Source organism: Maylandia zebra, linkage group LG17, assembly GCF_041146795.1.
Source record: "Maylandia zebra isolate NMK-2024a linkage group LG17, Mzebra_GT3a, whole genome shotgun sequence".
Taxonomy (NCBI): domain Eukaryota; kingdom Metazoa; phylum Chordata; class Actinopteri; order Cichliformes; family Cichlidae; genus Maylandia; species Maylandia zebra.
In genome coordinates this window covers 22,941,267-22,955,587 of record NC_135183.1, presented here as the reverse complement: position 1 = coordinate 22,955,587, position 14,321 = coordinate 22,941,267, and the positions used below count along the sequence as shown (strand labels likewise).

At 40.7% G+C, this 14,321-nt stretch overlaps 1 protein-coding gene across 3 annotated transcripts in view; it reads left to right on the top strand.

The window, feature by feature from the left end:
• The window catches only part of tmcc3 (transmembrane and coiled-coil domain family 3), an 86,808-nt gene that overhangs the window by 39,144 nt on the left and 33,343 nt on the right, over nucleotides 1-14,321 (top strand). The window contains exon 1 of one of the 3 annotated variants that reach the window (XM_004573736.4): nucleotides 11,907-12,235. The exons of the other annotated variants lie outside the window; for them this stretch is intronic. Coding sequence (XP_004573793.1) covers nucleotides 12,233-12,235 — 3 coding nt within the window. The 5' untranslated portion in view covers nucleotides 11,907-12,232. Of the gene's footprint in view, nucleotides 1-11,906; nucleotides 12,236-14,321 lie in introns of those variants that run through there. 3 annotated transcript variants of the gene reach the window in all.

The following is a 14,321-nucleotide window of genomic DNA, read 5'->3' as shown; positions in this document are numbered from 1 at the left end:
TTAGTGGATCTCGGATGGCAGAAACACAAAGCAACCTGGTTGTTAAAACAAAGACAAGGCGGACGCAGAGAAACGCACACGCACACGCTGACGCATCTACAATGGCAGAAGCAAAAATAGAAATGGTCATCACACCAAAACCTGAGGTTGATAAAGCCGCACAACCAAATACTAAAAAGTCTCCTGTGGCACAACCACCAAAGGAAACGGTTGTGAAACCAAAGAAACCAAAAAAGCAAAAACAGAAAAGAGTGGCTGAAGAACCAAGAAGAGCAATTACTCGGGCATATGCCCGGGCTCTTCTTGAAGCTCAAAACAGCACGGCTGATGGAGCAAACCCAAAAAATGAAGAAATGCTCCCCATTTCAAATGCAAAGGAGGACATGGAGAGAGAGAGAAATGGGAAGAACCCCAGCAGACCAAACCCTGTGCCTAATGGAGGGACTTGGGAATATCAACCCATTCCCACATTTAGACCCCCGTTTAATCCCTGGCACGAGATTGCTGCTCTCAGACACCAACTGGAAGCCTCCCAATACCATCAGAACGACCTTTACGGTAAAATGGTAGGTGCAAACAAGAGGGCCTCTTATCACCAGCTTCAGGTGAACAAACTTCGTGAAGAAATTCACGAGAACGAGCAAAATCACGAGGAAACGATCAAAGGCCTCATAGAGCAGCTGGAAGAGGCTTCTAGTAATAAGCCCTATGACATCAGTGAGACAGACACTCTCGTGAGTGACAATGAAGCTATGGTCATATTGGATGAGGTGATTGCTACCCTGCAGGACCAAATCAGCCACCCTACCACAGAGCAGTGTGTGGAGTCTGCCACTCCAACCACAGAGGCTTCACACACTGACTCTGTAGGACTGAAGTCCTCTAAGGAGGCTGAATTTGAGCTCAAATGTAGGATTCAGCAAGAGCAGATTGAGATGCTCCAGAAACAGCTCCTAGCAGCTCAAAATCAGCTTGAAGAGCAGGCCGTTAAACATAGGCAGGAGCAGGAGACACTCAACCTGGAAATCAGTGACCTGAAATCCCAGCTCTGCCCCAACAAGGCCCTTCATGATTTGAAGCTAGAGTCTCTGGAGCCAGAGCTGAAAGGGGCCAAAGCTTCCTCACTTAAAATCCCACAGCAGCACAAAGAACAAAATTCCACTGCTGCAAATGAAATGCACAAATTTGAGCTTCCGAAAGAAAACGAGACTGGAGAACAGGACAAGATGGAAAAAGAGGACTCACTGCCATCCACTGCAAGGTCTCTGCAGGAGCCTCAGAAAGAAAAAGACACCACAGAACAACAGAAGATAGAAAAAGAAGAGTCAGCTGCATTTTCTGTACAGGAATCTTTGCAAAGTGTACAAGACAAACAGAAAATGCTCAATGTCAAGGTGGCTGAACTCAAGACTGAAGTCAAGAGCCTGCCAGAGATTCCGCCAAGGAAGAAGAAGAACAAGAAGAAGCGGAACTGTGCGCGTCCCCAATTTCACATAATTGGTGTCAACATCAAGTCCTAAAAATCATATTTATATACAACTAAATTGTCAGTGAACATTTGAACCCCTCTTGGTCAAGACAGAAGGCCACCCCTTCCTGAGCCCGGTTCTGTCAGAGGTTTCTCCCTATTAAGAGGGAGTTTTTCCTCTCCACTGTCGCCAAGTGCTTGCTCATAGGGGATTTGGGGGCTTTTTTTTAACACCAACCACTGAAAAGTTCACTGACATCAAATTTAAGACTCAGCAAATATGGAAATGGATCATTCGTCATCAAGTGAGGAATCATCCATTTAAAACATGTTTGCTGAGTCATATTTAGTTGTATATAAATATGATTTCTGTCACACTAAGGCCAATCACAGACTAATTTGGACAATTGGTAAAAAATAAATAAATTGAAAAAATTGAAAAAAAGTAGTTGTGTCATTGTTTCGTGTAGATTTCAAATAACATGCCATTTTATGTCAACATATTTCTGTTACATTTGTAGTGCTCGTGGTTTTATATTCTTATGATCCTGTTTGTTTGATGAGTATATCCTTCTGCCTTGCTTCACATATTTACTGCTGCTTGGCTAGCTTTAGTCATGCTAGCATCAGCACGGGTAGAAACAGATACACATCAGAGACATCACATGTAGCTTGTGTTTATGTTCAGAGTGACATCTGATTTAAAAGCAGGCAGCAAAGCACTGAGCAGCATATCAGTCAGCACAGAAAACAAATGCCATAAATGTCATCAATTAGGCTGGAATAATTTGTTTCTAGTGGCTTCTATTGTAAGTGCTTTACATTTCAGCATGGCATCCTGTATGTGTCCTACACTGAGGACACTTGAAACTGGTCATTTTCTTAGAATGGAGCTAAAGATAAAAACAAAACCAAACCAAACTTTCATAAGAAATCTTTATTCTGCAGTAAGGGACATTAAAAACCTAATAATGTTATCATTAAAAATATTAAAATGTGAAGTAAGAGCAAAATGTATGTTTGATACATTTAGTCATGAGTATTTTACACTGTTATTATTCCTGTTAAGAGTATCTGGAATATGCACTCCTTACAGTGGCCATGTTACACCCTGCTCAAATGTAGGTAATGTTAGACATGAGTCTCCTGGAATTAGACCTCAGTACTGTTAAAGTTGAGTTACTGACCTTTTGCTGTGTCAATAAAAGTTCAAAAAATAAGAGTGCTTCTGATGTTTTGCTTTAAGATAAAGTCCCATATTTTTTTGTAGCTTTTTGAACAGATGGTGTCTTATTCTCAGCACTTTTTTCTAATTATTGTTCTCAGAGTTGAGATTTAATTCTTATATTTAACTCAATCGAGAAAGAAACCATTCAGTCTCTTTCCTTGTAATAAGTCAAATTTTCTTCATTTAAGCATAACATTTAGATACTTTTGTCTAGTTAAAAGGCATAGATTCATTTGCTAGTTTTAACAATTCTAGTCAAGCAACTTTTGCTCACCCCACTGGCAGATTTTTTTCTTCTTCTCAAAACAAGAAACTTTTGTCAGATTTAAGAATATTTGTCTTGTTTCTAGTCAAAATATCTCATCACACTTAAAATACGAGAAGTCAGCTACAGAGAATGTTTGTGTGTTTTCCTCTTCTGCCTTGGTATACTTGGAGAATTACTTTCTGTAATTGACAGTTCTGCACTTTCTAATCTACATCCTGCTCCGATTTGTAATCCACAATGAAACGGTGCTCTTAAGTAAGATCTGAAGACTTTGTGCCAATTAAAGACTCACAACAAATGTTCTCACTTTGCTAAATGCATAAAAGCTTGAAAAATGCTGTTTTGCGTTGTTGAACAACCTGTACTTGTGGCAGCTACTGCTTTACTGGACAGTGCAAATCTCTGGTAACAGTGAGTCACCAGTGCAGTTTGTGCTGCATAATAGACCTGTTGTAAAGATTCATTTTCAAATAAATCAAAAAAGGTTTCAGTGCCAGTGCAAAAACAAACACTGCTGTGGGAAATAACACCAGTCGATCAAAAGTTAGTCCCTAACTGTGTGTTTCTCATGATCAGTGGGGTCCAACTTTCATGGTCCTGGTTTCTTTTAATCTTTTTATATTTTGATTTCGCTTCATAGATCTTCATTCTTGTGTCCATATTTTCCCAGTGTCTTTTTCTTTGTCTCCTCTCTGATAGCTCCTTTGTCTACCTTATTTCTACTTCTCGTTTTATTTTGATAAAATGCTTTTTTCTTGTATGTCGTTTTGTACCCTGCCCTGATTGGTTTGACCCGTGTCTAAACAGCCTGACGTATATACAGTCCCATCTTTCCCCCTGTGAGATTGTTTTAAGCTTATTTCCCACACCTTATGCAAGCTTGTTGCCACCACATGGGAAAAAAAGCATTTCTGCCAGCCACAAGTCTTTTTGGTTTGGTGTGTTATTTCGTGATTCTGTTATTTACTCAGAAGGTTGAGTTTGGAAATGCTTCTGAGGCACAGAAAAAGAAAGTTGCTGGGAATTGCATTGCCAAGGCAAAGCATTTATAGGGACAGTGTGTGGAGTAAAGCAGACAATATTGTGAGTGATGTGAAGCATTCACTTGCCTCCTCTATCTATTCTTCCTTCTGTGAATTCCTATTTAGTTCTTCGATCCCTTGGACTTTGTGTTATTGGTTTTTAATTAAAAGCCAAATAAAGACTCACATATTTGTTCATTTCACCCACCTGTTGTGCACTGAGCTCAATAACGGATCAGTCCAAAATCTCCCATGTGTTTGCAGTAGGGTCGAGATTTGGTTAGAGCACACAAATCACATCATCCTCATCAAGCCTTTCTGTTACCATTTATTCCCGATGAATGTTATCCTGGAAGAGATCACGCTTATCAGTATAAAAAGGATTGGCTTCCCTCTAACATAAAAGACCAAAACTAGGATGTCTCTCAGAGCGTGACAGGGACAGCATATCTCCCCGCTGCAGGGGTCAAACACTTCTTTTTTAAAATGCCTTTAATTTGTCACCCATCTGTGCACAAGCAGCCATATAAATGCTGCACATTTTCCTTCACATCATCCTGTGAAGGAAAATGTGTCCAACTTCATTGCTCCAGCTACTCAAGAGAAATCTGTGTGCATCTCCATCCTACTTAATAGATTCAGACTGAAATGAATCAATTAAACTTTAATCAGCGCTCAATTAAACTGTCTTCGCTCTCCCCTTATCCTCCTGACACCTTGGAGAAAAGATAAGTGATGCACACAGCAGTGGCCTGCAGCTTCCTGCCTCTGCTCGTCTGGATGTAGCCACATTCCCATCTGACAGTTATGAACACATTAGCTGTTCTACGTAACAGCGATACCAGACATTAGATGGGAATCATAGCTGTGAATTATTCAAGATCTTAATGAAATCCTCTCCACTTAATGTCTTTATTCCTGGAGCTCTGGGCGATATGGTATCAGTTAGTTGGCATGATACTCACATGCTTCATTTCTCTTTGGTGTTGAAAAATACATTTTTTGAAACATTATGTGATTTGAGAGTATATAAAAGTGTGTGTCTCTGTATGTCAGCGATATCTTTTGAGGAACAAAGGAAATGGAGAAGCAAATAGACGTTTCTTCCCACAGAGTCATGTTTGAGAGCTCTCAGTCTCCTCTGCGGAAAGTTTCCCTTCCTGTTTGACTCAGAGACGCAGCAATAATCAGGCCGAATCAGGACAGCTGTGTGTCACTTAACTCCCAGTTTCCTCTCTCGCTTTCTCCCTCCGTCTGTCACATTCTCATACGCTCATTGTATGACGGAGGTTACACGATAGTGAGGTATGGGAACTGATATTAGCTCTGACGTCAATTTTACTGGCATTGAAGTAATGGGCATTAACGCTGGAGGCGTTTATACAGGGATCGAGTGACATACTGTGCTAGCATTAACGTCAGTCAAGTCACCAGTGTGGTACAGGGTTGAAAACCAAATTTCAAAACAATGACAAGACTATCAGGATGTGCTGCTCTTCTCTGGTAGAGCATACCAGAATTGCTATACCATCCTCATCCGCTTTGTCCGGGGCCGGGTCGCGGGGGCAGCAGCCTAAGCAAAGAGGCCCAGACCTCCCTCTTCCCAGCCACCTCCTCCAGCTTATCCGGGGGAATACCAAGGCGTTCCCAGGCCAGCCGAGAGATATAATCTCTCCAGCGTGTCCTGGGTCTGCCCCGGGGCCTCCTCCCGGTGGGACATGCCTGGAACACCTCACCCAGGAGGCGCCCAGGGGGCATCCTTGTCAGATGCCCGAACCACCTCAGCTGGCTCCTTTCTATGTGGAGCAGCAGCTGCTCTACTCTGAGCCCCTCCCGGATGGCCGAACTTCTCACCCTATCTCTAAGGGAGAGGCCAGCCATCCTTCGGAGGAAGCTCATTTCTGCCGCTTGTATCCGCGATCTCGTTCTTTCGGTCACTACCCACAGCTCGTGGCCATAGGTGAGGGTAGGGACGTAGACCGACCGGTAAATTGAGAATTGCTATACCAGAAAAGCTAAATGATTCTTAGTAAAATACATTAACCAACTAACATTTAACATTTTGTGTGGCCTTCTTTGGCCTTGATAACAGCAGTTTTTATCAGCATTTCAATAGTTTCTATTTTGATATTAAACTCTAGATACTTTCTAGCTGTTCCCAAAGGCTTGGGTCATTATATATTATAATTGGGTCATTGTCTTGTTGGTAAATGAACCCAAGACCAATTGGGTTCTGTCATGGCTGGGTCTGTGACCCAGCATTTTGAGTTCATTATATATTGTGTATTTCTGTTTTTAGTATGGGAAAATGTTAAGTTGCTTTTGCATTGTCAGTTAGAACTTGAGTCTTTGTGTTTTGTCATTTATTGTTTGGGTTAAGCTCATCTAGCTCTCTTAAACCCCTAAGTTGTTCAGCCTTAGTTCTGTTTATTGGATCTCCTCATTTCTCCTTCCACTGGATCTTAGTCTCATTTGCCCTTTGTGTTCCATGTCTCATGTTGTCATCCCATGTTGTTTGGTCTGTCTCATCATGTTTCCTGTTTTATTTTGAAAGAGTCCTCTGTTCTTTGTTCATTGTATTTAGTTTCACTTCCCCTGTCCTGTCATTAGTTTCATGTGTGTCAGCTGTGCTCCCATGTGTGGCCACTTCCCTTGATCATCCCTTATGTGTATTTAGTCTCTGTGTTTCATTCAGTCTGTGTCACGTCATCTGTGTAACCTTCCCAGTGATGCCTCGTCATAGTCGGCACAGTTCTCACAGTCATAGAATTAGTTCTTGAAGTTTCATAGCTTTATCTCAGTTTCATGGGTTTTTCTTAGTCTGTTTTCCAGTTTAGTTGTCTTGCCTGCACTCGTCTTAGCTTTTGTTTTTGCCTTCTGTCATCAGCCATAATAAAGGCTCGCCTTTTGTTAAGTCATGTCACGTCTCCTTGCCTTTGTCTGCTCTTGGCCTGCTCTAACTAACACACCAGCGCACCGCGCTGTGACAGGTTCAGGGCACGAGGGATTTCATGTTGCAGTAAGATGTTGTGGTAGACCTTCGTTTTCATGATAGTGTTGATTTTCTTGTATTGTGTTGACGTGGCAGTTTTCAGTGGGAGTTGCATCTTTTTTATATTGCTTCTTGTGACAATGATTAAATGCCCTTGAGTTATTGGGGGTGAATAAGTACTAACAGTGGGTAAACTAATGAATATCATTCAGCTGAAGCACACGTAACACCGAGCTGACTGTTGCTGTGGAAAGTAGAATAGAGACATATTCTTATTCTCAGTTTATCACGTACTGTAGATGGGTCAGATTCTCTTGGCATCACACATTTTATTATTTTGACATGTAGGGTGGTTCTCCACAAGTATTAAAAAGCAAATTCAAAGTCTCCGTAAGAAAGTATGACGGTGACAATGATCACAGGACTTCCACCCACAGGACAGGAGTTTCTGACCTGTCTAGCACAACAATATTTCAACTTTTTGAGTTCCTGTGTGGTTAGGGACCAAAACTATGTGGTTAGGTATATTAAATGATATGGTTTGGTTCAAAATACACAAAATACATGGTAAACTTTCACCTTCTGCTGCAACTTTTTCATCTTTACTTAGTCTTTACTACAGTTACAATAGTTATAAAGCAAGAAGGGATTTAACTGTAATGTAATCTATTTTAGATGTGAAGACCCTTATGTTAAAGAGTTGCACTGAAGCACTGCCCAGTGAAATAAAATGTGATGCCAATGGATCCTGACTAACTACAATATGCAATGAGTTGAAAGCAACCTTATATTTCTGGTTTGAGCTGAAATGATCATTCTATGTTTGTTGCAGTTAAAAGCATTGTACCCTTTCTTAGTAGTGTAGTTTTGCCATTTAGGCATATCTTAAGCCAATCCACAAGCTTTTCCTAACCGATGATGAATGCTCTGGAATGTATCTCTCTGCTGCCTCTGCAGTCCGGATGGTTGTTCTTCTGAACGGCCATCCGAACCAAAAAGGTGAGAAGGAAAAATTAAAAAATGAGTATTAAATCCAAAAGTCCAAAGGCAATGTAAACCAGGTTCCTTTACCTGATACACCCAGGACTTATCCTACCTCCTAATGTGGACTTTAAATCTGATCACTGATCACAGATTCAAATCTGATCACATTTAACAACCAGAAAACGTTAGGGAAAACCTCAAAAGGCATCTGACATAGCTGTAATATGTAATCGTAGGATTGCACAGGAAATTACTTCTCCAGAATCCTGTAATTACCGACTGTGGCCACAGAGGCCCCTGTTTCCACTTTCCGCACAAGCTATGTAGTGATGCTTCAAATGTGAAAATTATGACCCTATCTTCTTTAATTCCTCTCACGTTTCACTTCTGATCCCTTCAGGGTTTCAGCCAATGACTGCCTTAGCTAGCTAGCTAAGGATGTTAATTTATTGATTAGCTTAGAAATCCCATATTTAACTTAACATAAAAGTGCAGCAGTACCTCAGGCCCTTGTACTGGTTAGTCCAGTTTGCTAGAGAACAACTCACACTCTCAGTTTGAAACAGACAGCTGTGATCTCCTTCAGTGACCCTACTCTGTCTGGAAATGCTGAATAAAAATGTGCAAGTTTTTCCATTACTGCAGCTGCCACTCATCATGAAGCTATACCCCAATTTTAGAGCACCAAGTTACTAATTAAAAACAAACTGAGAGGAAAAATGACCCCTTGAACCCAAATCAATGTGATGACTGATGTAAATGCCAGTAGGCATCTTTAAAAGGGGCAGGGTTCATGACCTTTACTGCAGCCAGTCACCAGGGGGCGATAGACATTTTGGGCGAGCTGTCAGGTTGCGCATGGTTTCTACAGACAATGGTTTCAAGAGAATACTCTGAGCCCAGTTTTTACTCATTCTTGAGAACAGCCTAATCTCATGTGAACATAATTTAAACATTCCACAACTACCAGCGGAATACTAGAACTTTACGACCACATCGGCTAAACATTCCAGAGCGGCTGCATCATTTTCTGACCTCAGTCAGTTCCTGAAAAGCCTCACTGGAACCTGCTTCACCCAAGCAATCCAAAGACTCACCTCCAGTAAACAGCGCAGACTGTTATCAGTGTACCGGAGGTTTCTGGTACATCAGAGGTTAAAGTTATACCCCAGCTGAGATGGAGGCAGGAAGTGAAGCAGGAAGACCAGTGCTCGAGGGGGAAGAGAACAATGGCATCTTGTGATTAACAGCAGAAATTATGTAAATATTTGCTTCCTTGACACAAAAATAAGTTTTGCATCATTTTATGATATGAAACTCTGGGGTTTACATGCTGGAGTTTTAAAAAAATGATGTAACCTGACTCTGGTTTGGAAACATAACTGGATTTGTAGCTCTATTACTCACTTATTAAAAGTCAAAGGAGATATTTAGATAAAGACGGAGTGTATGCGTGTGTCCATGTGGATACATTTGAGGTTTTCCTGCAGTAAATCGAAACACTTCCTTAACCTGTTTTTCTGTTACAGTCTTGCAAGTGTCACAAGGTTGGACATATCCATTAGGTCTGCTCTTAATGGTATTTAAAGGCTTGTGAGCTTGTAGATAAAGCTTGCCCTGAATCAAATGAATTCGAAAGTACAAACAGGCCACCAATCTGTGCCTAATTAAATGTCACAATTAACTCTGCCTGCTATCTCTTTTTCACACAAATGGATTTTGTATGTCAATACTCAGGGGAAGTGGAGTGGAAGTGCATCAGGATTGATTCATCCTGAAGCTATACAATGACGACCCCAAGATGCACGTGCACGCTCGTGGAAATAAGGCGATGTGATTTGTTTGGAACACATTGCACCTCAGTACGGGGGCTCGTGGCCTGCAGGCTGCCTCAGTGCCAGGTGCTGTGTTCTCCCCTGCAGGCTGAATCACCGAACCTCACGGCGTCCAACCTGTCAGCACACACACTTGTCACGGTGATTAACAGCCCGCTGACTCACCCAGCATCCTCATAAACTAGGCTTCAGGTCCATGTGCGCATAAGGGAGAAGAAAGTGATAAAGAATGACAGAAGAGTGGGACGCCGGAAGGATACTGGTGTGTTTTTCACCAGATTGGAGGTCCAGGGCGAGGTCGAGTGCCAGCCAGAGGACTTACATTGCAGGGATTAATTCTTAATGTCCGCTTTGACAGAAAACTATCAGTAGGCTCAGATCACATGACAAGGCCACGGATCATCCTAATTGGTTTCTTTATCAGTGGGGCCAGACTGGAGCTGCTGTGCCTTTAAATCATTCATGAATCAATCCCAAGACCTTTGAGGAGTAATTCATCTAACCGGTGTCATGTCTATCACATTATCCATGTGACTGTGTTTCCACTAGGTGTAAACAAGAACTTTGGCAAAACACAGGTCATGTTAAAGGTGGCAAATTCACAAAGGGTAAGAATATCCTGCACTGGAAACTTCTATTAGTGTGAAAGGACCGAGCAGCATAGAAACTTATTTTTTCTGATAATTTTACACTCATATGCAATCAGTCTCTCACAATGTAATGTATTCTACAAGTACATTACCAGCGATAACTCAAATACGCTTCACATGCACTATTAATAAAGTCTGTTTGGTCATTTGAAGAATATTTGCATAGATTTGTAGGGTTTCCATACGGAACGGAGGCTCAGATGGGTTATTTCAACCATTTTATGTAAAACACTAAATCAGACACATGCTATTAGTCACAGCAGAGGAGTTTTCTATATTTTCAAACAGATCTGGAGAGGATTCATTCTGACGTCAGTTTTACTGGCAAGAAAAAGAAAAGATTAATCCCATCAATCTAACAGCTCAACCCTAATTTCTACCTTGACAGGGTTAATCATTTGAATATACAGTGCATTAATTATTGAAGTTAGTGTCGCTGTGGTGCTGGTCTGGATTATATACTGTATACAGTATATATACAGAACTCACATTGTAATCTTCCTATGAAGATTGATGATGAATATTGACTGATGAATATGTGGCAGATCTGCTGCATATTGTGCATTAAACTGCATCGGTATATTGTTGTTATGCTTATATTTAGAATAAAGCCCCCTTATCGTCCTGTCAAAATTATGTTTTATGTAGATTTTCCTACTGTGGATTGTTGCTCTCTGTCATGGGTTTCACATATTTATCTGCTGAAGGAGGAAAGTTTATCTGAGCTCACCATAAAATTTGTTTACAAGCATATTTGTCACATAGACATATAAATGATCAAAAACACTATGTTGATATCATAAAAATGATACATTTTAAGGAAAAAAATCTTTATCATTTAATGTGACACCGAAATGGGTTCTCAAGTTGCTGCAACTGTGAGTACGACTTCAAAAGGGACAAAATCCCTCGAATTAGCTGATTTGCCATGAGAAAGCACTTGGTGACACTGGGGAGCAAGAACTCCTTTGTAACGGGAAGAGATCTCCAACAGAAGCAGGCTCAGGGAAGGACACTAATCTACTGGATGTGGTTGGATGATTAGGAGGAAGTCCTGATGATTTTGAGTCATGTGACCACTCTCATGCTCAATAGCCGGTTGACAACATCTCCAACGAATAAGGGAAAGTCTGAAGGATTTTAACTATTTATGTTTTAAAAAAGGCTTCATCAAACATTTGTGCCCTGCAGCCTGTTTGTAACTTGATGACCCATGGCCTAGTTTTCCTGGGCCAGAATTTCCATTAGATAAAGGAGCCCAGAATAAGAGGAAAACTTTTCTTTATTTCCTTTTGGGACTGTGTTATGCTTGATATTAATTATGATTAAATATTGATAAAGATATTGTTGAGAGTAAAAAAAAAAGAGCCAGCAGATCTCACTGGTAGACCAAGGAGGCCCACTGTTTCGGATTATAAATTAATAAGAGTGGGAGTATTCGATATGCCTCCCAGCCCCTCCCTCTGTGTAAAAATGTGGGCGGGGCGTAGTTACACGCTGTGTGTCCACTGCTCGCCGGTTTTAGGAAGATTATCGCGGCGGGCTGGTTAGGAGAGGGGACCACACCGTTGCTTGTAGCCGTTGGTCGGCCTCCAGCAGCAGCATCAAGTGGACGAGGGAACCCCGATGGCATGTGGTTCACAGACGGTGTTAACGGTTAATTTTCACACGGAGAGAAACGGCACAGGGGAGCCAGTGTGAGCCCGAAGATTATGTCCGGAGCTGGCTCTGCTGCTGGGGAGAAAAGTTTGGAAGTAGGGATACGCTCAAATCAGCGGCGGTAAAATGGTAAATATGTCCTTTCTGCTAATACGAAATCAGTTAGCGAGCTAACGTCTGTGAAACTGTCGGATTTGCTGTCTGACCGCCTAAATCTCCACCCCAGAGTTTATAAGTTATTTATAACCGTCGAGTTTCTGTCACTGGGATGAATTGGCGTTCCTCCTCTTTCCAACAGCTGTCAGTCAGCTTTTCGCCGACTAGTCCCGTCATGTATTGTGTTCACGTGCCTTGTCACACTTCATTTAGAAAATCCAGTTTTTCCCCTGCTTGTTGGAATTTGTGTGTATCCTGTACATAAACAAAATATTTACACACTCATTATTTAACATTTGGAGCTTTTCTTGAATTCGGCACTAGTCTGATACTTTAATCGATTATTTTCCGAAATGTTTACCTTTTTAAAAAATTGATTATTGATCATATTGACGATATGTTAGGGAGCGTTAAATTGACAGATTTCTTAATGGAGTTTGGTTCAGATGAACGGAGCTTATTGTAATAAAATTTTAAAGCAATTTTGACTCCACTACGGGATGTTTTTATTGATCCAGACATGATGCATACCAGTGGGAAAACTAGTCTGTCAATTTTCCGTTTTTTATGGCTATTTGATAAACACAAATGTATTTTATGCTTGAGTAGATGAAACCTTTCGTTTATTGTAGGGGTGTCAAACTCACATACAGTTCAATTTGTACTCAAATAGGTCCATACTAGTTAAAGCCCTACATAATAACTTGTGTAAAAAAGATACATTCCTGTTTTTGTTTTTTGTTTTTGATTTAAACTATCACCAGGATCTAAAGAAACTACTGTCAAAATATCTGTATATGTCTTATAGAGAGATCAGCTAAATTGGAAGCTGAAGTTTTTATTTATTTTATCCATTGTTTTGATGGCCTCTTATGAATTCATACTTATGAATTTAAATTGAAACACATCTGTACCAGCGTTTCCTGAGCTGGAACTGGTAGCGTGGGATTCTAAATCATACTCAATAAACCCACAAAGATTTTCAGAAGCATTCAGCATGCATTGGATTTCTTCATGTTGCTTTTAAAGTTTTAAGTCTTGTAGCTACACACAACTGTCTTGAAGTCTGCTGGGTGAAGCTATAGGCCTATAATTATCAAGACTGCCTGCTTTTACCAGCTTTTACCTTTAATAATCATCACAATCTGGCAATAAGGCGTGCGCCAAACTGCTGGAAAAACAAAAAGGAAAGCAGTTAAGCAGAAATAGGATCTAACCCACATGCTTTCTTTTCTCTGCATTATAGCCTAAAACATCTCATGCAATGTAATACTCCCTGAGTCTTTACCCTTAATGTTATCTACCCTATCCAAAAGCCAAAACTGTAAAACCTTTCTAAAAAATCTGGCCCAGCTGGAAAACTCAGTCACTAGAGAGTCACACGGTAGATTTTTGCGGAATATGATGAAAGTCAGTACAGCTTCAATGTAGACTCGTAATAAGTGTGTGAATATGGAAGAAAGGAGATTCTCTGAGCCTTTTTTTTCATGTTCTTCTCCATTATTTATGAGTCTGATATGAAGCCTGTAGCCCCTAAAGAGACAGGAAAGGCAGGTGATTAATACTCAAAACAGCATCTGATCTGAAATCAGTCACTTTAAGGGTTATTGGGGTTATTAGAGGGGAATTTGGGATTATCGCTGTTAAATAAAATATGTTCACATGTTCTTCACATCAATCGTCAGTTATTTTGATCAATAGTGAGATCTTGATTATTTGACATGATTACTCACAAACTTTGGAAAAGAAGAAGAAACCTATCTGTTCAGTTAGGTTGATTTCTGTTTTCCGCAACCTGGAGGCCGAAAGAGAGAATGATTGAACTGTAACTGTTTAATCAGGTTAGTCTTGTTTCAATAGTTACTGGAAACCTTACTGAAATTAAAATTGGACTAGCAGCAAAGTCGGAACAACAGAAGGTAATATTCTGTAGTTCTACCCGAGCAAGCCTCGGGTAGAACTACCTGAGATGTCATCAATCTGTCTCACTAATATACATTCATTGAGTCGGCTGTAATTACATGGTCATGGCAATTATTAGTGCACAGTAAAAAGTCAC